The 23443-nt window shown below is 39.3% G+C and overlaps 3 protein-coding genes and 1 long non-coding RNA gene across 4 annotated transcripts in view; all 4 read right to left on the bottom strand.

Moving 5' to 3' along the window:
• Nucleotides 1-1346: 1346 nt before the first annotated feature.
• LOC125384284 lies at nt 1347-3552 on the bottom strand. Its single transcript, XM_048403078.1, has 4 exons — nt 3396-3552; nt 2726-2854; nt 2174-2300; nt 1347-1443 (listed from the first exon to the last, which is right to left on the bottom strand). Exons 1-4 carry the CDS (start codon nt 3436-3438, stop codon nt 1434-1436), a joined length of 309 nt encoding a protein of 102 aa, XP_048259035.1. The 5' UTR covers nt 3439-3552; the 3' UTR covers nt 1347-1433.
• A 4368-nt stretch (nt 3553-7920) lies between these two features.
• Nucleotides 7921-10126, bottom strand: LOC125384282. Its single transcript, XM_048403076.1, has 4 exons — nt 9970-10126; nt 9300-9428; nt 8748-8874; nt 7921-8017 (listed from the first exon to the last, which is right to left on the bottom strand). Exons 1-4 carry the CDS (start codon nt 10010-10012, stop codon nt 8008-8010), a joined length of 309 nt encoding a protein of 102 aa, XP_048259033.1. The 5' UTR covers nt 10013-10126; the 3' UTR covers nt 7921-8007.
• Nucleotides 10127-14495: 4369 nt separating this feature from the next.
• The window catches only part of LOC125384278 (serine protease inhibitor Cvsi-2-like), a 34829-nt gene continuing 25881 nt past the window's right edge, over nt 14496-23443 (bottom strand). The window contains exons 2-4 of the mRNA XM_048403069.1: nt 16024-16152; nt 15322-15457; nt 14496-14592 (exon numbers count right to left, since the gene is read on the bottom strand). Of these exons, the coding sequence (XP_048259026.1) occupies nt 14583-14592; nt 15322-15457; nt 16024-16152 (275 nt within the window). The 3' untranslated portion in view covers nt 14496-14582. The remainder of the gene's footprint in view (nt 14593-15321; nt 15458-16023; nt 16153-23443) is intronic.
• Nucleotides 21432-23278, bottom strand: LOC125384292. The gene is made up of 3 exons (XR_007223173.1): nt 23164-23278; nt 21761-21899; nt 21432-21530 (listed from the first exon to the last, which is right to left on the bottom strand). It is a non-coding gene; the product is annotated as an uncharacterized LOC125384292 (long non-coding RNA).

Below are 23443 nucleotides of genomic sequence, written 5' to 3'. Positions count from 1 at the left end.
TATTGGCTCTTTGATTCTTTTTTTTCTCGGTACTACAGCATTGCTATTTGGCCGATATAATGCCGTTACAACGTTAAACTCACTCACTCACTCACCCTCGGTGCTACGCGTAACTCGATGTGTGTTCGACTTCGAGTTATTGAAGTCTCCATGATTCACTGGGTTACTTCTACTATGCATATTCCAGACGGAGTGGAGAATGTTGTTTGAAGTCCGTAAGTTATGTCACTGTGAGGGGGCATGGGTGGCCCAGTCGTCTAAGGCGCCGCGTTTCGCTGTGCAGAGTTGCGTCCCTTGGGCACGCCAGAAACCTATGATTTTGGATTCGAATCCCGGTTCGCCCTGATTATATTTCTAGGTTTGTCAGCACCATACCCGTGCTCGTGGGTTTCACCGAAGTGGTAAACGTTTTCTCCCACATTAAGCTGACACGCCGTGATATAACTGGAATACTGTTAAAAGCGGCGTTAAACCCAACTCACTCACTCTCTCTAAGGCGGTCATGTTGGATTTTTTGGGTGTCTCCATATCTTTAACTATTTGGAATGCCATCACCTCCGACTGTACTAAGTTTCATGTTTTCACCACAAAGTACACAATTTTTCACGAAACGGCTGCACTATCATCACTCGTAAACGCAACCTTATGATTTAGTTGGAAACTTTAAATAGAGATTTCCATTGATTAAGGAATTGTCCTCTGTCGCTTTTATTTACAATATTTTCGAAACGCCAAGGTTTATGAAAACAATCTTTTGTATCCCAGCAATGTTGTCACTAAGGTTTACAGTCCCGTGAAGATTCCGGTGTCTTCAGCAAACCATGCTTGCCGTAAAAAGGTGACTATGCTTGTCGTAAAAGGCGACTAACGGGATCGTGTGGTCAGGCTCGCTGACTTGATGCAGGTCATCGATCCCAAATGCGTGGATGGATGCTCATGTTGTTTATCACTGGATTGTCTGGTCCAGACTCGATTTTTTACAGACCGCCGTCATACAGCTGGAAAAATGTTGAGTGCGGCGTTAAACAACAAACCAACCAACCAATCGAAGGTTTACACCATTGGGGCATGTGTCGAGTATGAAGCAGACAGATCATCGGTTGATCAATCAACTAATCCACCGGGCCTGTCCACCCAATTCATGTCGTCCCTTTGAGGGTCGCGACTGTCACTAGACTGTAGTGAAAAGCGACGACTAGCCAATCCAGATCCAAACATTGTATCTTGATCTGACGAGGATAGGCTAGAAACACGGAATAACCACAGGATGTTCTCCATAGGTATAAGCAGGAAACGCATCAATTCAATAAGAGTAAACATATACAGCATCAAAACAAACCAGTAAATGGTAGTAGTAGGTTTATTTCGCATGTGTACATGTATGTATCCAACAATGTAGGAATAAATTCCATGGGTTTTCCTCCTTTCAGGATTTATTTACCTCTGAAATTAAAAAGGTAAGTGAAAAGTGGCATTTTCATACTTGAATATTTAGTAAGAAATTGAACATAGAGTAAGAACTATAATATGGATGTGGATGGCGATCGCTTTGCAGAACGAACCACTGGTGTCATCACTGATTTTCAGTGATCCATTTATATAATTTTCACTGCAATTTTGCCTTTTACGCCCAATGAAATCTGTTTAGGTAGATGATCGACACTGATTGCTAAACGTCGACGTTTTACATTTACATTATTTACCACATATCCAAACACATAGCATAGGACTGCTATAAACCGCCGTCGTATAGCTGGACTATTGCTGAGTGCGGCGTTAAACAACGAACAAACAAACAAACAGGACTGATATAGTGTTACTATATGTCGAATGATTTAAGTATTACCACTGAAATGAGATAAGACAAATATGCATGCCATACAAAGACGACTGTGTATGTTTTACAAACAAATGCACGACTAAAATCATATTCCTGATATTGTGTTTCACCAACATTCTGAACCAACACCATCAAAGCGTTGACGTCCCAAATCACATTCAGGCTAAATTTAGACATTTGCCCCTGACATAAAACCAAACAAGCATAAAAAGCAAACAAATTCATCAACTTTCTTTCGACAATAATTAAAAAGTCAATGAAACGTAAAACTGATTCAAGTGTAGCAACCAAAACTATGCCCGACAACCTCCGGCTGTAACTATGGTTACTTACACGCCAGGTCCACCAGGGCCGACAGGTGCCTGACGTCCACATAGGCAGCGGCCGTCGAAGCAGTGGCGTTCGATATGGGTGTCTCTACAGATGCAGCTGTCGCAGTCAGGACGGTCTCTGCAAGTTTCTGAAATATAAACCTCCTTCTTAACAACAAAGGACAAAACATTTGTCAGAGGTTTGAACTAGATTCCATCATTCATTTGATGCAGGCTTGTATTTAAAGGGCATGTCCTATTTGTAGTTTTGTGCCAGCGTTTTGCTGACGCTGTGTTAGTAGTGGGTTTGAATCACAGATTCGCCATGATTGGGTTTTTTGTATTGCCAATGGTTTCAACAAAATGGTAATCATCTTTGTTCTGTATCATATTTGTCGTTCCTTCTACAATTGTCTAAAAAGAATTATCAGCGGCGTGAAACCCAATTTGTTTATTGACTTATAGTCACCACCTTTTCTTGTAGGAGAACCTTTCCAGATGCCTAAATAAAACGTTCACATATGAAATTTGTTGCCTGCAGTTATTATGGTCGCTATTTTGTAAACTGACTTACCTGTGTCGCAGCTATTGGCCGCAACCAGACAGGTACATATGTCATGAGAGCAGGCAAGCCTTCCGGTACTATCACATACCGTGTGAATACAGTCGTTGTCATCCCTGCAGGGCTCGCTGTCGATCACAGCTGAACGAAAGAAACGATATCTCATTAGTAGTTGGGGCACGTGATCCTGTTTGGAGGTCACAAGTCAAGGTTTTAAGCACCGTTTGTGGAAGAAAGCAATTGGATGGCTGAGCGTGTTTGGCAGCCTTTATTCCTAAGAGTTTCTTGGACCTGCCCAACACTGTAGCCCAAGTAGTACAGGTGGTGTTTTCCAAAGGCAAGTGCCTTTGTTCGAAACATGCCTCTGTTCACTCAGCAGTGATTGGGTTCCCCTTTCGGTGAGGTGGTTATGAGACTATTAGTCTTCTAGTGCCTCATAGGCAGATCAGGTTATATATTCCCCAGGGATATATTCCCCCATGAGTGCACACAGATTCATTTCCCGGAGTCATAATAGAACGCATTGATATCCAGCATGGAAAAAGGTGCAATGCAAATTAATTATATTATCTATGAATAATATGAACTATTATCATTATAAAAAATACATGTACATAACAAATCTCATCGGCTAACGTAGGCACTAACTAAACTATTAAAGCCGTTAGTATCTTCAACTCACCAATAATAGTGCTGACAATGACGAGAACCAGTGTTACTTTCATGTCTGGAGTTAGGCCAAAAGCTGTCAAATTAAAGTCTTCATTTGGTTGATCCTCTTATATACTTTCTATTTCAAATGATACCAACACCAATCCTGTCAGCCAGTCACGATGTTGTAATTCTGCGCACAGCAGGTGCACGCAGGACGTATGTTCCCGTGCGCGGTTATGTCATGATATGTAGATAACACGTTCATTTGTGGGAATCTGATGACCCACGATAGCTATGTAGTCATGTTCATGATCCTACAAATATATAGACAACACGATTTTATATATAAGAAATATATATAAAAAGAAAGTCACGCAATAATGACACGAATTGTTCTACATGTTTCAATTGTATCTGACCGCCTCCGTGGTCTAGTGGTAGAGGATCCGCCCGGAGAGCGGAAGGTCCAGGGTTCGATCCCCGGCCGCGTCATACCAAAAAACGTTAAAAGATGGTACTTTTTGTTACCCTGTCTGGCGCTCGGCATTAAGGGGCTAAAACAAGGATTGGTCGGCTCGGAGTCAGTATACTGTGTCTGAGTTGGGTATTCATGTTAAACTGCGGCATGGTATCTCAGTGAGCTAGCACTATAAATTGGCATCAGTCCGGACTAGTACAAGCAGCCACACAAACACACACACGTACATGCACCTCGCTATATAAGTGCAATGATCTTGGACGCGACGTTAAACCCAATTTCACCTCACCTTCAATTGTATCTTCAGGGAGAAGTGATTACAGTTATAACACCGCGGCTTTACAATGACAGTGGTAACATTCACAATAAATACAAATATAGTTCATATACCATGTGCTACTTATTTAAAGATGGGCACAACCTTTTAATGAAAACATTTTGTCATCTTTACACTGCTGGGCATCAGCAGTATTCATTTTACAGAAAGGGTATATCTTAAATTCTATTTCTTTTCCTGCTGCGCATTTGTCGAGCGCTTAAGGGGATGAACCTTGCATGGGATCCTTTATCTGTTTATGGACGCCCATTCTGTCTCTCAAGCACTCCGTTTGTCCAATATGTTGTACATGACATCCTTGGCGTATAATAACATAAATAATATATTTCAGTCCATGTTAGAGCGAACATGAAATTGTTGCTTCCTGTTTTTGAATTTTATTCAAGAATTTTCAACAATATATTAATATATTGTTTTTAGTTTCAACAAAATCAGTAAATGCTCTATCGTGTGACTGGATTTCTGACCTTCACTTGATAGTCTGGTTTGTTTACATGACGCTTTGCATGACAGGGGAATTGCTGTGCAGTGTCAGGCAACAAATACATACAATTTTTGCAAATTGTGGCGGATGCTACTGATTGGGCAGGACGTCCTTGTCCTTTTCGCGAACACCTGGTGTCATCCATGATATCAGTGATCCATTTTTATCAAAATATTCCACTAGTTTGCTTTTTACACCCAGTGGCATCTGTTTCGTGGGATAATCGAGAATGATTATTCTCCAGCGTTGACGTTTATATTTCCTGGCTATTAATTAAGATGCTGTCGATGCTGACAGCAACCTGTTTTAAGTTTCTGTCTTTGCTGATATTATAAACTGGTGAATATCTTTCCAGGTGAGCTCATATTATCAAAAACCCATCTTAGTAGAAACAACACTAAGAATTAAATTTGATCACCAAACAGTAGCTATCCCACTCGCATATATCATGATGGCATATTTGTCAGACATTTTCCACATTTAACCACTCCAAACCTGTTATATTTCTTTAAAACCCGGTGGTTTCGGGAAACACAAATCAATCACAATGTATGGTTCTTCTTCATAGTTTACCAAATGTGGCGGTAAGTATTAGATGAATGTTCTTTTCCTCCACTGTAATGTAAACAAATGTGTGACTAGAACACGGAAGACATAAAGATTGGCAAGATATAAATTATCAACAAATATTAGACTAAAGAAGTAGGATTGTACGATTCCGACTATATCATGAGCATGTGTCTTTGAATCACCATAAAAAAGTGATGATATCCGCTGTTCGCGAAAAGTTGAGCGTATCCTTCACCACCGGTGGCACCCGTCACATATCCCATACAAAGGCAAGTCAATTGTTCATCTAAAAAACGGAAACATATGACACAAGTCCAGATATGGAATTGCCTTTTGCGTCACTATTTGTCACTGCTGCATCAAGATTGGAAATGCTCTCTACTATAACACCTTTTCAAAGCTTTGCTTAGGCCTTGAATGTTGTAACCCCGATAAAACAACTTTTCAGCAAGTGCGATATGACACTCTTTAAAAAGCGTCATAGAAAGAACATGCTTGATCTCAAAATTTGTGAAATGTAGACATGGGCTGGAGTTGATGGAATATTGCTCGACAGAAAGGGAAAGTTGACTATTGGATCTCTCTTGTCATACAGTCTTGCGGATAGTTTTGGGTCACTTTAAATCTACATATGAAACAGATGAGACTGTTTCACTGGTACCTTTTATTTCTAGTACAGGTGGGAAAATCAGTGGAAGGGGTGTGGCTCTTTGACCATTATTGAACTGTATCAGATCTTCGATATTCCTGAAGCATATGTTAAACTTCTTGTTTAAATTCCTCTGTTTTAATGTTGCTAAGCCGAACAGGAATTCTGCAAAAGCTCATAGAGAAACAAATCAACAATGAGGGGAAGAGCACAATTGGTACCAATACCAATTATGCCCCAATATCTTATCCCCCATTTCACAAAGAAGTTATCTGTCATGAAATCCAGCATTCACATATTGTTGTTCCCAGTTAACTTCAGATGACATTTGCTTTCATTTTTGACAAAATGCCCTGAACTAAAACGTTTAGATGGTCAAGAATGAAGTGTTTCATCAATAAAGTTCTCTATATCGTGTGTTCTCATTTGTCATCTAACTTTCAAAGTGGCTTTAAATCATTTTCATATACGAAGGCTGGTCAAAAAGTTGTAAACCTGACAAAGTTTTAACTGTGGGCCATAAGAAAGTGAACTAGTCAATGTAGTACATTGTTTGAGTTGTTCATTGCAAGTGGATATTGTCTGTAGAGGCCATTTGTATAAAAGTGACAGCCAATTGAACGTGATATAGATCCAAATGGACACAGATATGGAAAAGAACGAGCACGAGCAGTGATCAAGGTTTTGATTTAGATAAAAGTACTCTCCAAAATATTCATGACCGCACATCACAAGCGTATGGTGATAAGAGCCCTCGCTATTACACTGTTAAACGTTGGGCAGCTATTATAGCTGTTTAAGGCTGGGAGAAGAAGCCTTGATGATGACCCTAGATCTGGACGTCCCTCAATTTCCATCAATGATGATTCAATCAAGGAGATAGACAAACTTATACTGTCAGATAGACGTATTACCTTTGCTGAACTTAAAGAAAGACACAGGTCTAAGCCATGGATCCATTGGACCTATTGTTTATGAACATTTACAGATGAATATGATATCTGCTCGTTGGGTGCCAAAGTTTATAAATTCTAAAGAAACTGACATTGCCAGAAAATATTTAGAGCTAATTGAAAAGGAATTCGTCAAATTCCAAAAGATATTAGTAACGGGTGATGAAACATGGGTCTACAACTATGGTCCGGAGTCAAAACGTCAATCCACAGAATGGCACTATTGAACTTCTCCGGCACCAAAGAAAATTTACTTCCTCCAAGGCGGCCATGTTGGATTTGTCGGGAGGCCCCATATCTTTAGCTGTTTGGAATGTCATAACCTACGGCTATAGGTTATGTTTTCATCATAAAGTACACAATTTTTCACGAAACGGCTGCACTATCATCTCTCGTTAACACATGCTTATGATTTAGTTGGAAACTTTAAATAGAGATTTCCATTGATTAAGGAATTGTCCTCTGTCGCTTTTATTTACTATATTTTCGAAACGCCAAGATTGTATCCCAGCAATGTTGTCACTAAGGTTTACAGTCCCGTGGAAATTCCGGGGTAGAATAGGTCTTCAGCAACCCATGCTCGTCGTAAAAGGCGACTAACGGGATCGTGTGGTCAGGCTCGCTGACTTGGTTAATGCAAGTCACCAATCCCAAATGTGTTGATCGATGCTCATGATGTTTATCACTGGATTGTCTGGTCCAGACTCGATTATTTACAGACCGCCGTCATACACCTGGTATAATGCTGAGTGCGGTGTTAAACAACAAACCAACCAACCAATCGAAGGTTTACACCATTGGGGCATGTGTCGAGTATGAAGCAGACAGATCATCGGTTGATCAATCAACTAATCCACCGGGCCTGTCCACCCAATTCATGTCGTCCCTTTGAGGGTCGCGACTGTCACTAGACTGTAGTGAAAAGCGACGACTAGCCAATCCAGATCCAAACATTGTATCTTGATCTGACGAGGATAGGCTAGAAACACGGAATAACCACAGGGTGTTCTCCATAGGTATAAGCAGGAAACGCATCAATTCAATAAGAGTAAACATATACAGCATCAAAACAAACCAGTAAATGGTAGTAGTAGGTTTATTTCGCATGTGTACATGTATGTATCCAACAATGTAGGAATAAATTCCATGGGTTTTCCTCCTTTCAGGATTTATTTACCTCTGAAATTAAAAAGGTAAGTGAAAAGTGGCATTTTCATACTTGAATATTTAGTAAGAAATTGAATATAGAGTAAGAACTATAATATGGATGTGGATGGCGATGGCTTTGCAGAACGAACCACTGGTGTCATCACTGATTTTCAGTGATCCATTTATATAATTTTCACTGTAATTTTGCCTTTTACGCCCAATGAAATCTGTTTAGGTAGATGATCGACACTGATTGCTAAACGTCGACGTTTTACATTAAAATTATTTACCACATATCCAAACACATAGCATAGGACTGCTATAAACCGCCGTCGTATAGCTGGACTATTGCTGAGTGCGGCGTTAAACAACGAACAAACAAACAAACAGGACTGATATAGTGTTACTATATGTCGAATGATTTAAGTATTACCACTGAAATGAGATAAGACAAATATGCATGCCATACAAAGACGACTGTGTATGTTTTACAAACAAATGCACAACTAAAATCATATTCCTGATATTGTGTTTCACCAACATTCTGAACCAACACCATCAAAGCGTTGACGTCCCAAATCACATTCAGGCTAAATTTAGACATTTGCCCCTGACATAAAACCAAACAAGCATAAAAAGCAAACAAATTCATCAACTTTCTTTCGACAATAATTAAAAAGTCAATGAAACGTAAAACTGATTCAAGTGTAGCAACCAAAACTATGCCCGACAACCTCCGGCTGTAACTATGGTTACTTACACGCCAGGTCCACCAGGGCCGACAGGTGCCTGACGTCCACATAGGCAGCGGCCGTCGAAGCAGTGGCGTTCGATATGGGTGTCTCTACAGATGCAGCTGTCGCAGTCAGGGCGGTCTCTGCAAGTTTCTGAAATATAAACCTCCTTCTTAACAACAAAGGACAAAACATTTGTCAGAGGTTTGAACTAGATTCCATCATTCATTTGATGCAGGCTTGTATTTAAAGGGCATGTCCTATTTGTAGTTTTGTGCCAGCGTTTTGCTGACGCTGTGTTAGTAGTGGGTTTGAATCACAGATTCGCCATGATTGGGTTTTTTGTATTGCCAATGGTTTCAACAAAATGGTAATCATCTTTGTTCTGTATCATATTTGTCGTTCCTTCTACAATTGTCTAAAAAGAATTATCAGCGGCGTGAAACCCAATTTGTTTATTGACTTATAGTCACCACCTTTTCTTGTAGGAGAACCTTTCCAGATGCCTAAATAAAACGTTCACATATGAAATTTGTTGCCTGCAGTTATTATGGTCGCTATTTTGTAAACTGACTTACCTGTGACGCAGCTATTGGCTGCAACCAGACAGGTACATATGTCATGAGAGCAGGCAAGCCTTCCGGTACTATCACATACCGTGTGAATACAGTCGTTGTCATCCCTGCAGGGCTCGCTGTCGATCACAGCTGAACGAAAGAAACGATATCTCATTAGTAGTTGGGGCACGTGATCCTGTTTGGAGGTCACAAGTCAAGGTTTTAAGCACCGTTTGTGGAAGAAAGCAATTGGATGGCTGAGCGTGTTTGGCAGCCTTTATTCCTAAGAGTTTTTTGGACCTGCCCAACACTGTAGCCCAAGTAGTACAGGTGGTGTTTTCCAAAGGCAAGTGCCTTTGTTCGAAACATGCCTCTGTTCACTCAGCAGTGATTGGGTTCCCCTTTCGGTGAGGTGGTTATGAGACTATTAGTCTTCTAGTGCCTCATAGGCAGATCAGGTTATATATTCCCCAGGGATATATTCCCCCATGAGTGCACACAGATTCATTTCCCGGAGTCATAATAGAACGCATTGATATCCAGCATGGAAAAAGGTGCAATGCAAATTAATTATATTATCTATGAATAATATGAACTATTATCATTATAAAAAATACATGTACATAACAAATCTCATCGGCTAACGTAGGCACTAACTAAACTATTAAAGCCGTTAGTATCTTCAACTCACCAATAATAGTGCTGACAATGACGAGAACCAGTGTTACTTTCATGTCTGGAGTTAGGCCAAAAGCTGTCAAATTAAAGTCTTCATTTGGTTGATCCTCTTATATACTTTCTATTTCAAATGATACCAACACCAATCCTGTCAGCCAGTCACGATGTTGTAATTCTGCGCACAGCAGGTGCACGCAGGACGTATGTTCCCGTGCGCGGTTATGTCATGATATGTAGATAACACGTTCATTTGTGGGAATCTGATGACCCACGATAGCTATGTAGTCATGTTCATGATCCTACAAATATATAGACAACACGATTTTATATATAAGAAATATATATAAAAAGAAAGTCACGCAATAATGACACGAATTGTTCTACATGTTTCAATTGTATCTGACCGCCTCCGTGGTCTAGTGGTAGAGGATCCGCCCGGAGAGCGGAAGGTCCAGGGTTCGATCCCCGGCCGCGTCATACCAATAAACGTTAAAAGATGGTACTTTTTGTTACCCTGTCTGGCGCTCGGCATTAAGGGGCTAAAACAAGGATTGGTCGGCTCGGAGTCAGTATACTGTGTCTGAGTTGGGTATTCATGTTAAACTGCGGCATGGTATCTCAGTGAACTAGCACTATAAATTGGCATCAGTCCGGACTAGTACAAGCAGCCACACAAACACACACACGTACATGCACGTCGCTATATAAGTGCAATGATCTTGGACGCGACGTTAAACCCAATTTCACCTCACCTTCAATTGTATCTTCAGGGAGAAGTGATTACAGTTATAACACCGCGGCTTTACAATGACAGTGGTAACATTCACAATAAATACAAATATAGTTCATATACCATGTGCTACTTATTTAAAGATGGGCACAACCTTTTAATGAAAACATTTTTTCATCTTTACACTGCTGGGCATCAGCAGTATTCATTTTACAGAAAGGGTATATCTTAAATTCTATTTCTTTTCCTGCTGCGCATTTGTCGAGCGCTTAAGGGGATGAACCTTGCATGGGATCCTTTATCTGTTTATGGACGCCCATTCTGTCTCTCAAGCACTCCGTTTGTCCAATATGTTGTACATGACATCCTTGGCGTATAATAACATAAATAATATATTTCAGTCCATGTTAGAGCGAACATGAAATTGTTGCTTCCTGTTTTTGAATTTTATTCAAGAATTTTCAACAATATATTAATATATTGTTTTTAGTTTCAACAAAATCAGTAAATGCTCTATCGTGTGACTGGATTTCTGACCTTCACTTGATAGTCTGGTTTGTTTACATGACGCTTTGCATGACAGGGGAATTGCTGTGCAGTGTCAGGCAACAAATACATACAATTTTTGCAAATTGTGGCGGATGCTACTGATTGGGCAGGACGTGCTTGTCCTTTTCGCGAACACCTGGTGTCATCCATGATATCAGTGATCCATTTTTATCAAAATATTCCACTAGTTTGCTTTTTACACCCAGTGGCATCTGTTTCGTGGGATAATCGAGAATGATTATTCTCCAGCGTTGACGTTTATATTTCCTGGCTATTAATGCAGATGCTGTCGATGCTGACAGCAACCTGTTTTAAGTTTCTGTCTTTGCTGATATTATAAACTGGTGAATATCTTTCCAGGTGAGCTCATATTATCAAAAACCCATCTTAGTAGAAACAACACTAAGAATTAAATTTGATCACCAAACAGTAGCTATCCCACTCGCATATATCATGATGGCATATTTGTCAGACATTTTCCACATTTAACCACTCCAAACCTGTTATATTTCTTTAAAACCCGGTGGTTTCGGGAAACACAAATCAATCACAATGTATGGTTCTTCTTCATAGTTTACCAAATGTGGCGGTAAGTATTAGATGAATGTTCTTTTCCTCCACTGTAATGTAAACAAATGTGTGACTAGAACACGGAAGACATAAAGATTGGCAAGATATAAATTATCAACAAATATTAGACTAAAGAAGTATGATTGTACGATTCCGACTATATCATGAGCATGTGTCTTTGAATCACCATAAAAAAGTGATGATATCCGCTGTTCGCGAAAAGTTGAGCGTATCCTTCACCACCGGTGGCACCCGTCACATATCCCATACAAAGGCAAGTCAATTGTTCATCTAAAAAACGGAAACATATGACACAAGTCCAGATATGGAATTGCCTTTTGCGTCACTATTTGTCACTGATGCATCAAGATTGGAAATGCTCTCTACTATAACACCTTTTCAAAGCTTTGCTTAGGCCTTGAATGTTGTAACCCCGATAAAACAACTTTTCAGCAAGTGCGATATGACACTCTTTAAAAAGCGTCATAGAAAGAACATGCTTGATCTCAAAATTTGTGAAATGTAGACATGGGCTGGAGTTGATGGAATATTGCTCGACAGAAAGGGAAAGTTGACTATTGGATCTCTCTTGTCATACAGTCTTGCGGATAGTTTTGGGTCACTTTAAATCTACATATGAAACAGATGAGACTGTTTCACTGGTACCTTTTATTTCTAGTACAGGTGGGAAAATCAGTGGAAGGGGTGTGGCTCTTTGACCATTATTGAACTGTATCAGATCTTCGATATTCCTGAAGCATATGTTAAACTTCTTGTTTAAATTCCTCTGTTTTAATGTTGCTAAGCCGAACAGGAATTCTGCAAAAGCTCATAGAGAAACAAATCAACAATGAGGGGAAGAGCACAATTGGTACCAATACCAATTATGCCCCAATATCTTATCCCCCATTTCACAAAGAAGTTATCTGTCATGAAATCCAGCATTCACATATTGTTGTTCCCAGTTAACTTCAGATGACATTTGCTTTCATTTTTGACAAAATGCCCTGAACTAAAACGTTTAGATGGTCAAGAATGAAGTGTTTCATCAATAAAGTTCTCTATATCGTGTGTTCTCATTTGTCATCTAACTTTCAAAGTGGCTTTAAATCATTTTCATATACGAAGGCTGGTCAAAAAGTTGTAAACCTGACAAAGTTTTAACTGTGGGCCATAAGAAAGTGAACTAGTCAATGTAGTACATTGTTTGAGTTGTTCATTGCAAGTGGATATTGTCTGTAGAGGCCATTTGTATAAAAGTGACAGCCAATTGAACGTGATATAGATCCAAATGGACACAGATATGGAAAAGAACGAGCACGAGCAGTGATCAAGGTTTTGATTTAGATAAAAGTACTCTCCAAAATATTCATGACCGCACATCACAAGCGTATGGTGATAAGAGCCCTCGCTATTACACTGTTAAACGTTGGGCAGCTATTATAGCTGTTTAAGGCTGGGAGAAGAAGCCTTGATGATGACCCTAGATCTGGACGTCCCTCAATTTCCATCAATGATGATTCAATCAAGGAGATAGACAAACTTATACTGTCAGATAGACGTATTACCTTTGCTGAACTTAAAGAAAGACACAGGTCTAAGCCATGGATCCATTGGACCTATTGTTTATGAACATTTACAGATGAATATGATATCTGCTCGTTGGGTGCCAAAGTTTATAAATTCTAAAGAAACTGACATTGCCAGAAAATATTTAGAGCTAATTGAAAAGGAATTCGTCAAATTCCAAAAGATATTAGTAACGGGTGATGAAACATGGGTCTACAACTATGGTCCGGAGTCAAAACGTCAATCCACAGAATGGCACTATTGAACTTCTCCGGCACCAAAGAAAATTTACTTCCTCCAAGGCGGCCATGTTGGATTTGTCGGGAGGCCCCATATCTTTAGCTGTTTGGAATGTCATAACCTACGACTATAGGTTATGTTTTCATCATAAAGTACACAATTTTTCACGAAACGGCTGCACTATCATCTCTCGTTAACACATGCTTATGATTTAGTTGGAAACTTTAAATAGAGATTTCCATTGATTAAGGAATTGTCCTCTGTCGCTTTTATTTACTATATTTTCGAAACGCCAAGATTGTATCCCAGCAATGTTGTCACTAAGGTTTACAGTCCCGTGGAAATTCCGGGGTAGAATAGGTCTTCAGCAACCCATGCTCGTCGTAAAAGGCGACTAACGGGATCGTGTGGTCAGGCTCGCTGACTTGGTTAATGCAAGTCACCAATCCCAAATGTGTTGATCGATGCTCATGATGTTTATCACTGGATTGTCTGGTCCAGACTCGATTATTTACAGACCGCCGTCATACACCTGGTATAATGCTGAGTGCGGTGTTAAACAACAAACCAACCAACCAATCGAAGGTTTACACCATTGGGGCATGTGTCGAGTATGAAGCAGACAGATCATCGGTTGATCAATCAACTAATCCACCGGGCCTGTCCACCCAATTCATGTCGTCCCTTTGAGGGTCGCGACTGTCACTAGACCTGTAGTGAAAAGCGACGACTAGCCAATCCAGATCCAAACATTGTATCTTGATCTGACGAGGATAGGCTAGAAACACGGAATAACCACAGGATGTTCTCCATAGGTATAAGCAGGAAACGCATCAATTCAATAAGAGTAAACATATACAGCATCAAAACAAACCAGTAAATGGTAGTAGTAGGTTTATTTCACATGTGTACATGTGTGTATCCAACAAGGTAGGAATAATTTCCATGGGTTTTCCTCCTTTCATGATTTATTTACCTCTGAAAATAAAAAGGTAAGAGAAAAGTGGCATTTTCATACTTGAATATTTAGTAAGAAACTGAATTGGAGTAAGAACTATAATATGGATGTGGATGGCGATGGCTTTGCGGAACGAACCCCTGGTGTCATCACTGATTTTCAGTGATCCATTGATATAATTTTCACTGTAATTTTGCCTTTTACGCCGGATGAAATCTGTTAAGGTAGATGATAGACACTGATTGCTAAACGTCGACGTTTTACATTTACATTATTTACCATATATCCAAACACATAGCATAGGACTGCTATAAACCGCCGTCGTATAGCTGGACTATTGCTGAGTGCGGCGTTAAACAACGAACAAACAAACAAACAGGACTGATATAGTGTTACTATATGTCGAATGATTTAAGTATTACCACTGAAATGAGATGAGACAAATATGCATGCCATACAAAGACGACTGTGTATGTTTTACAAACAAATGCACAACTAAAATCATATTCCTAATATTGTGTTTCACCAACATTCTGAACCAACACCATCAAAGCGTTGACGTCCCAAATCACATTCCAGCTAAATTTAGACATTTGCCCCTGACATAAAACCAAACAAGCATAAAAAGCAAACAAATTCATCAACTTTCTTTCGACAATAATTAAAAAGTCAATGAAACGTAAAACTGATTCAAGTGTAGCAACCAAAACTATGCCCGAAAACTTCCAACTGTAACTATTGTTACTTACGCGCCAGGTCCGCCAGGTCCACCAGGGCCGACAGGTGCACCACGTCCACATTGGCAGTGGTTGTCGAAGCAGTGGTGTTCGTCATGGGTGTCTCTACAGGTGCAGCTGTCGCAGTCAGCGCGGCCAGTGCAATTTGCTGAAATATAAACCTCCTTCTTAACAAGAAAGGACAAAAAAAAGGACATTTGTCAGAGGTTTGAACTAGATTCCATCATTCATTTGATGCAGGCTTGTATTTAAAGGGCATGTCCTATTTGCAGTGCAATTTGCTGAAATATAAACCTCCTTCTTAACAAGAAAGGACAAAAAAAAGGACATTTGTCAGAGGTTTGAACTAGATTCCATCATTCATTTGATGCAGGCTTGTATTTAAAGGGCATGTCCTATTTGCAGTTTTGTGCCAGCGTTTTGCTGACGCTGTGTTAGTAGTGGGTTTGAATCACAGATTCGCCATGATTGTTTTTTTTTGTATTGCCAATGGTTTCAACAAAATGGTAATCATCTTTGTTCTGTATCATATTTGTCGTTCCTTCTACATTTGTCAAAAAAATTATATTAGCGGCGTGAAACCCAATTCGTTTATTGACTTATAGTCACCACCTTTTCTTGTAGGAGAACCTTTTCAGATGCCCAAATAAAACGTTCACATATGAAATTTGTTGCCTGCAGTTATTATGGTCGCTATTTTGTAAACTGACCTACCTGTCATGCAGCCATCGCTTGCAACCAGACAGCTACATGCGCCATGAGAGCAGGCAAGCCTTCCGGTACTATCACATGTCGTGTGAGTACAGTCGTTGTCATCCCTGCAGGACTCGCTGGCGATCACAGCTGAACGAAAGAAACAATATCTCATTAGTAGTTGGGGCACGTGATCCTGTTTGGAGGTCACAAGTCAAGGCTTTAAGCACAGTTTGTGGAAGAAAGCAATTGGATGGCTGAGCGTGTTTGGCAGCCTTTATTCCTAAGAGTTTCTTGGACCTGCCCAACACTGTAGCCCAAGTAGTACAGGTGGTGTTTTCCAAAGGCAAGTGCCTTTGTTCGAAACATGCCTCTGTTCACTCAGCAGTGATTGGGTTCCCCTTTCGGTGAGGTGGTTATGTGACTATTAGTCTTCTAGTGCCTCATAGGCAGATCAGGTAATATATTTCCCAGGGAGCTGAAATGAGTGCACACGGATTCATTTCCCGGAGTTATAATAGAACGCATTGATATCCAGCATGGATAAAGGTGCAATGCAAATTAATAATATTATCTATGAATAATATGAACTATTATCATTATAAAAAATACATGTACATAACAAATCTCATCGGCTAACGTAGACACTAACTAAACTATTAAAGCCGTTAGTATCTTCAACTCACCAATAATAGTGCTGACAATGACGAGAACCAGTGTTACTTTCATGTCTGGAGTTAAGCGAAAAGCTTTCAAAGTAAAGTCTTCATTTGGTTGATCCTCTTATATACTTTCTGTTTCAAATGATACCAACACCAATCCTGTCAGCGAGTCACGATGTTGTAATTCTGCGCACAGCAGGTGCACGCAGGACGTATGTTCCCGTGCGCGGTTATGTCATGAAATGTAGATAACACGTTCATTTATGGGAATCTGATGACCCACGATAGCTATCTAGTCATGTTTATGATCCTTCAAATATATAGACAACACGATTTTATATATAAGAAATACATAAAAAAAGAAAGTCACGGAATAATGACACGAATTGTTCTACATGTTTCAATTGTATCTTCAGGGAGAAGTGATTACAGTTATAACACCGCGGTTTTACAATGACAGTGGTAACATTCACAATAAATACAAATATAGTTCATATACCATGTGCTACTTATTTAAAGATGGGCACAACCTTTTAATGAAAACAATCTTTTATCTTTACACTGCTGGGCATCAGCAGTATTCATTTTACAGAAAGGGTATATCTTAAATTCTATTTCTTTTCCTGCTGCGCATTTGTCGAGCGCTTAAGGGGATGAACCTTGCATGGGGTCCTTTATCTGTTTATGGACGCCCATTCTGTCTCTCAAGCACTCCGTTTGTCCAATATGTTGTACATGACATCCTTGGCGTATAATAACATAAATAATATATTACAGTCCATGTTAGAGCGTACATGAAATTGTTGCTTCCTGTTTTTGAATTTTATTCAAGAATTTTCAACAATATATTAACATATTGTTTTTAGTTTCAATAAAATCAGTAAATACTCTATCGTGTGACTGGATTTCTGACCTTCACTTGATAGTCTGGTTTGTTTACATGACGCTTTGCATGACAGGGGAATTTCTGTGCAGTGTCAGGCAACAAATACATACTTTTTTTGCAAATTGTGGCGGATGCTACTGATAGGGCAGGACGTGCTTGTCCTTTTCGCGAACACCTGGTGTCATCCATGATTTCAGTGATCCATTTTTATCAAAATATTCCACTAGTTTGCTTTCTACACTCAGTGGTATCTGTTTAGTGGGATAATCGAGAGTGATTATTCTCTAGCGTTGACGTTTTTATTTCCTGACTATTAATGCAGAATATAATTCAAAAGTGAATGTCAATGCTGACAGCAACCTGTTTTAAGTTTCTGTCTTTGCTGATATTATAAACTGGTGAATATCTTTCCAGGTGAGCTCATATTATCAAAAACCCATCTTAGTAGAAACAACACTAAGAATTAAATTTGTTTACAAAAAGCGGCGGTAAGTATTAGATGAATGTTCTTTTCCTCCACTGAAATGTAAACAAATGTGTGATTAGAACACGGAAGACATAAAGACAAGATTGGCAAGATATAAATTATAAACAAATATTAGACTAAAGATGTATGATTGTACGATTCCGACTTTATCATGAGCATGTGTCTTTGAATCACCATAAAAAAGTGATGATATCCGCTGTTCGCGAAAAGTTGAGCGTATCTTTCACCATCGGTGGCACCTGTCACATATCCCATACAAAGGCATGTCAATTGTTCATCTAAAAAAACGGAAACATATGACACAAGTCCAGATATGGTATTGCCTTTTGCGTCACTATTTGTCACTGATGCATCAAGATTGGAAATGCTCTCTGCTATAACACCTTTTCAAAGCTTTGCTTAGGCCTTGAATGTTGTAACCCCGATAAAACAACTTTTCAGAAAGTGCGATATGACACTCTTTAAAAAGCGTCATAGAAAGTACATGCTTGATCTCAAAATTTGTGAAATGTAGACATGGGCTGGAGTTGATGGAATATTGCTCGACAGAAAGGGAAAGTTGACTATTGGATCCCTCTTGTCATCCAGTCTTGCGGATAGTTTTGGGTCAATTTAAATCTACATATGAAACAGATGAGACTGTTTCACTGGTACCTTCTATTGCAAGTGGACATGGTCTGTTAAGGCCATTTGTATAAAAGTGACAGCCAATTGAACGTGATATAAGTCCAAATGGACACAGAAATGGAAAAGAACGAGCACGAGCAATCATCAAGGTTTTGATTCAGATAAAAGTACTCTGCAAAATATTCATGACCGCACATCACAAGCGTATGGTGATAAGAGCCCTCGCTATTACATTGTTAAACGTTGGGCAGCTATGTTTAAGGCTGGGAGAAGAAGCCTTGATGATGACCCTAGATCTGGACGTCCCTCAATTTCCATCAATGATGATTCAATCAAGGAGATAAACAAACTTATACTGTCAGATAGACGTATTACCTTTGCCGAACTTGAGGAAGACACAGGTCTAAGCCATGGATCCATTGGACCTATTATTTATGAACATTTACAGATGAATAAGATATCTGCTCGTTGGGTGCCAAAGTTTATAAATTCTAAAGAAACTGACATTGCCAGAAAATATTTAGAGCTAATTGAAAAGGAATTCGTCAAATTCCAAAAGATATTAGTAACGGGTGATGAAACATGGTCTACCACTATGATCCCGAGTCAAAACGTCAATCAATAGACTGGCACTATTCCACTTCCCCGGCACCAAAGAAATTCAAGTAAAGAAAGTGATGGCAACTGTATTCTGCGATGCAAAGGGTGTGATCCTTGTTTGATTACTAAGAAGGTCAAAGAAGATTACCGGTGTCCACTATGCTGATTTGCGTCATTGCCAGAGAGATTCTATCAAAGAAAAGCGGTGAAAAATGCTGACTGCTGTAGTTCTACTACTTCATGAGAATGCCTCTTCTTACACCTCTCGACATTGAGACAATGCGGGTTCGAAGAGCTTCCTCACCCTCCATACTCGCCAGATCTTGCACCAAGTGATTTCTACCTGTTTCCTAAACTGAAACAACACTTTTGTGGAAAGCACTATGACGACAACGAAAACCTGCCGTGAATGTTTTTTTAGGGTGGCTTCAGAAAACTTGTTCCTGACATATGAATTGCCTGATATGAAAAGTGTATGTTTTTAAAGAATATTTCATAATTGTTGGTTTTGTTTGTCAGGTTTCACACTTTTTGAGCAGCCCCCGTATATTAGAATCATGTTTAAAATATCTAATGAATTAATTATTTTATAAAAATCTTTATAAGTGATCTTTTCATATTAATCCTGTTTGGATGTTACGCCATGTGTTGACATTTGTGATACATTTGGTCCAGAATTTTCGCAGTTGATCACACACTTTATTCTCCAATCAATATAGATCACAGTAGAAAAGAATAGGGATTTCACAAAGGATCAGCTAGCACCATTGCTTTCCTCTCTTTTATTAACAGAGGCAATCTGACGCGTCGGGATTCCAGATAAGCACATAGGTCCCAGAAACATATGCGTGTCATAAGAAGTGATTAAATGGATCGGGAGGTCAGGCTCAGTGACTTGGCTGATTGCATGTCCCAATATTCCGTGGATCGATTCTTGTGATCACCATTGTCTGGTCCACAATCGATTATTTACATCCGATCGTGATATATAATACTGGAATATTGCTGGGTGCCCCTTTATACAATAATAGCGTCAATTATACATCATGAATTTATACACTAGTATGGAGTAGAATATGTCCCGATCAACCTATGTTGGTAGTGTGAGTCGACTAAATGATTAGGGTGATCAGACTCGTTGACTTCGTTGATTGTGTGTCAATTTTTCTTAAAGCATGGACCGTTGATTATGATATAACTTACTTGTCCTGTCCAAACTCGATAATTTATTGCTGAAATATTGCACAGAGTGGAATGAAACAAAGACACACAAAACCACAGTCCAATACGTCTGATAGGGTAGACAACTTAACGTTCATTTACTATTTTAAATTGGTGAGTGAGTAAAAACATTATTGTTTCAGTCATATAGAGGCCCCAATTTTGAGACATGAACGAAGTCACAAAACTAGAGTAACAATGTTTTACTTATGAGGGTGATCCCACTCAAAATTATGAAATATGAAACAGTATTCTTCAAATTAGAATGAGGAAAGCAAATATGAGCTTTCATGTTTTTCATTTTTCAAGCCAAAAGTTGGAAAGCTTGAATGCCAGAGCATTTTCAACTTTTAGAACAGAGTTGGAAAACTGGAATAGAGAGTGGTGTTGAAGTTACAACATGCAAGGCCTTGCTAAAGGTTTTATGGTAGACAAATGAAGGACATTTCCAAATCATCAGTGACAAAACTGACGTCAGATGCAATTACATATTTTGATCCGCACCATGTCATTCCGTATTTCTTTTCAGGATAACAATTGACTTGACTTTGCATGTGTTTGTAATAGAAGGCACCGGTGCGGCAGGATACGCTCACCTTTTCCCGAACACCCGGTATCACCATTTGATAGTGAACACATCCTCATGACTCAGCATATATAATGCAATTAACTTTTACATTCAAACAACTCTGCTTTTAGCAGAGATTTCTTGTGTCTATGGAAAGGGTTTTGTCGCTTTTTTTCAAGGTGTCTATCAGTTAATGATTAGAATGGAACATTACATGGACTGGACTGGATATACAGAGAAATGTTTGTTTTAAAAAAAAAAAATTGCTGTACGTGTATGTCTCAGTCAGCAGGAAATAAACGAATAGCTGTATCAAGGCAGTTAATAGGCTCCGTAACACTGGACATGTCTCTAATACATTGGAAGAATAAGGAAAACAAGGAGACTTTTTTGTATATTTTATTACATATCAGAAGACACAATGGTGCAAAAACAATAAATAGTTGATTGATCCTCTGCCTCAAAGTTTGTTTGCCACTGAAATAAGGAAAGCATAGAGTTAATATCAACATAATATTCTAAATTATACAACATGTTTCATCCAAAGATATATGAATGGTATGACTTCTAACAGATGTATTACGTTGTTGATACCATTTAAAGTCACTATTTAATATAACTTGGTAGCTCCTTTTCTCCATGCTTTGCAATATTTACAACACCTTACTGGTTATTTCTCAAAAGGTAGAATCGTCCTGATTACTTACATGTCAGGTCCAAATCCACGTCCACAGAGACAGTGCCCATCGTAGTAGTGGTGTGAAGCACGGCTGTCTCTACATCTGCAGCTGTCGCAGTCGACACGGGCGCTGCATGTGGCTCAAAAAAGGCAAATCGTACTCTCATCTGATGATAAAATGTCAGTTATACTATAAAAGAAAATACGGAATAACAAGAGTCATCAGGATGTGGCACATCTGGTGCAATTCGGAAATGGCGTTTGGCTTCAGTTCAGTGGAAGAAAAATAATGCTGTTCAGTATTTTTTTCAATATACATATCATCAAAAGGCACCGCTTCAACACTAGACTGATCTGTATAACAATTTTCATTAATAAATATTCAATGGTATGCTCCGGAAACGTTATCATGTCGTCATGAAACTATAAAAAAATAAAAACATAAAAATCCCAAATCATCACAAAGCACCAGTTCATCACTATATTGATCTGTATAGCAAGTTCAACAAAAAATATTAACCGTTTTAGAGTTCTGCTACGGACACGGAACGGACGGACGGACATGCTGATCGCTATATCTCCACTTTTTTTTTCAAACCGATGCAATAAAAAGTACAAGAATGCTTTCAGTTAAACCATTCACATCTCACTCAAATTGGAGTCACTGCCAATGATAATAAATGCACTTAGTTAACTTGAGACCTGCATATTATGCCAGATATCATAATATCAGATCTGCCATCGCTGTTATTCTATGACAGTACAAGAAGAAAAGACAACACACATCACGGACAAGATGCATCCTTCAACACAGAAATCAGAATAGTCAATTTTCCATCTTATATTCATTCTACATGCTTTCTTTGTGGGGCGGGGTGAGGTGAAATGAGATTTAACGTCGCGTTCAGGATAATTGCACTAATATAGCAACGTGCCTGCACGTGTGTGTGTATGTGTGGCTGCTAGTACCCGTCCGTACTAATGCCGATTTTATTGAGCTAGCCCACAGACATACCATGCTCCAGTGTAACATGAATACCCACTCATACACAGTATACTGACTACGAGCCGACCAGTCCTTGTTTTAGCCTCTAAATGCCGAGCGTCAGGCAGGGTAACAACAACGTCTTTTGACGTCTTTTGGTGTGAAGCGGTATCGAACGCCCGACCGTTCGCTCTCAATGCAAACGCTCTGCCACTAGACCAAGGAGGCGGTGCTTTCTTTGTGTAACAATTGATCACAGACTTAAAAGGTATTGAGAGCTGTACATATGCTTCAAACCTGTTTCTTAATTATGCATTGTAACATTTCACTTAAACATGCACTTAGCATCTCGAGAAAAAATAAGACGAGAATCATGTTTAGTTACCTAAGCAGCTATGAGAAAAAATGCCACTTATTGTAAACACTATGTATAAACTTTATCATACCTTGAGCGCAGGAACCAGCAGTGGCGGAAGTCAGGCAGGTACATCCTCCATGAGAGCAGCCCAACTTTTAGGAACTGTCACATGTCACGTGATTACAGTCTTTCTGATCCCTGCAGGTCTCGCTGTAGATAACAGCTGAAAGGGAAACAGTGCACATTGAAAACGTCTGGCAAGGTTAGCGTTGTTTTGAACTGTATGGTTCAAATAGGTTTCAGATTAACTTACATTTGAACAAGGTCATACTATGTATGTATAGAGAACAACAAAAGTTCCTGTGACA

The sequence above is a fragment of the Haliotis rufescens genome, unplaced genomic scaffold (genome assembly GCF_023055435.1).
Source record: "Haliotis rufescens isolate VD_foot unplaced genomic scaffold, xgHalRufe1.0.p SCAF_3, whole genome shotgun sequence".
Classification (NCBI taxonomy): domain Eukaryota; kingdom Metazoa; phylum Mollusca; class Gastropoda; order Lepetellida; family Haliotidae; genus Haliotis; species Haliotis rufescens.
The sequence above is the reverse complement of the archived record's forward strand: the minus strand, read 5'-3'. Positions and strand labels throughout refer to the sequence as shown.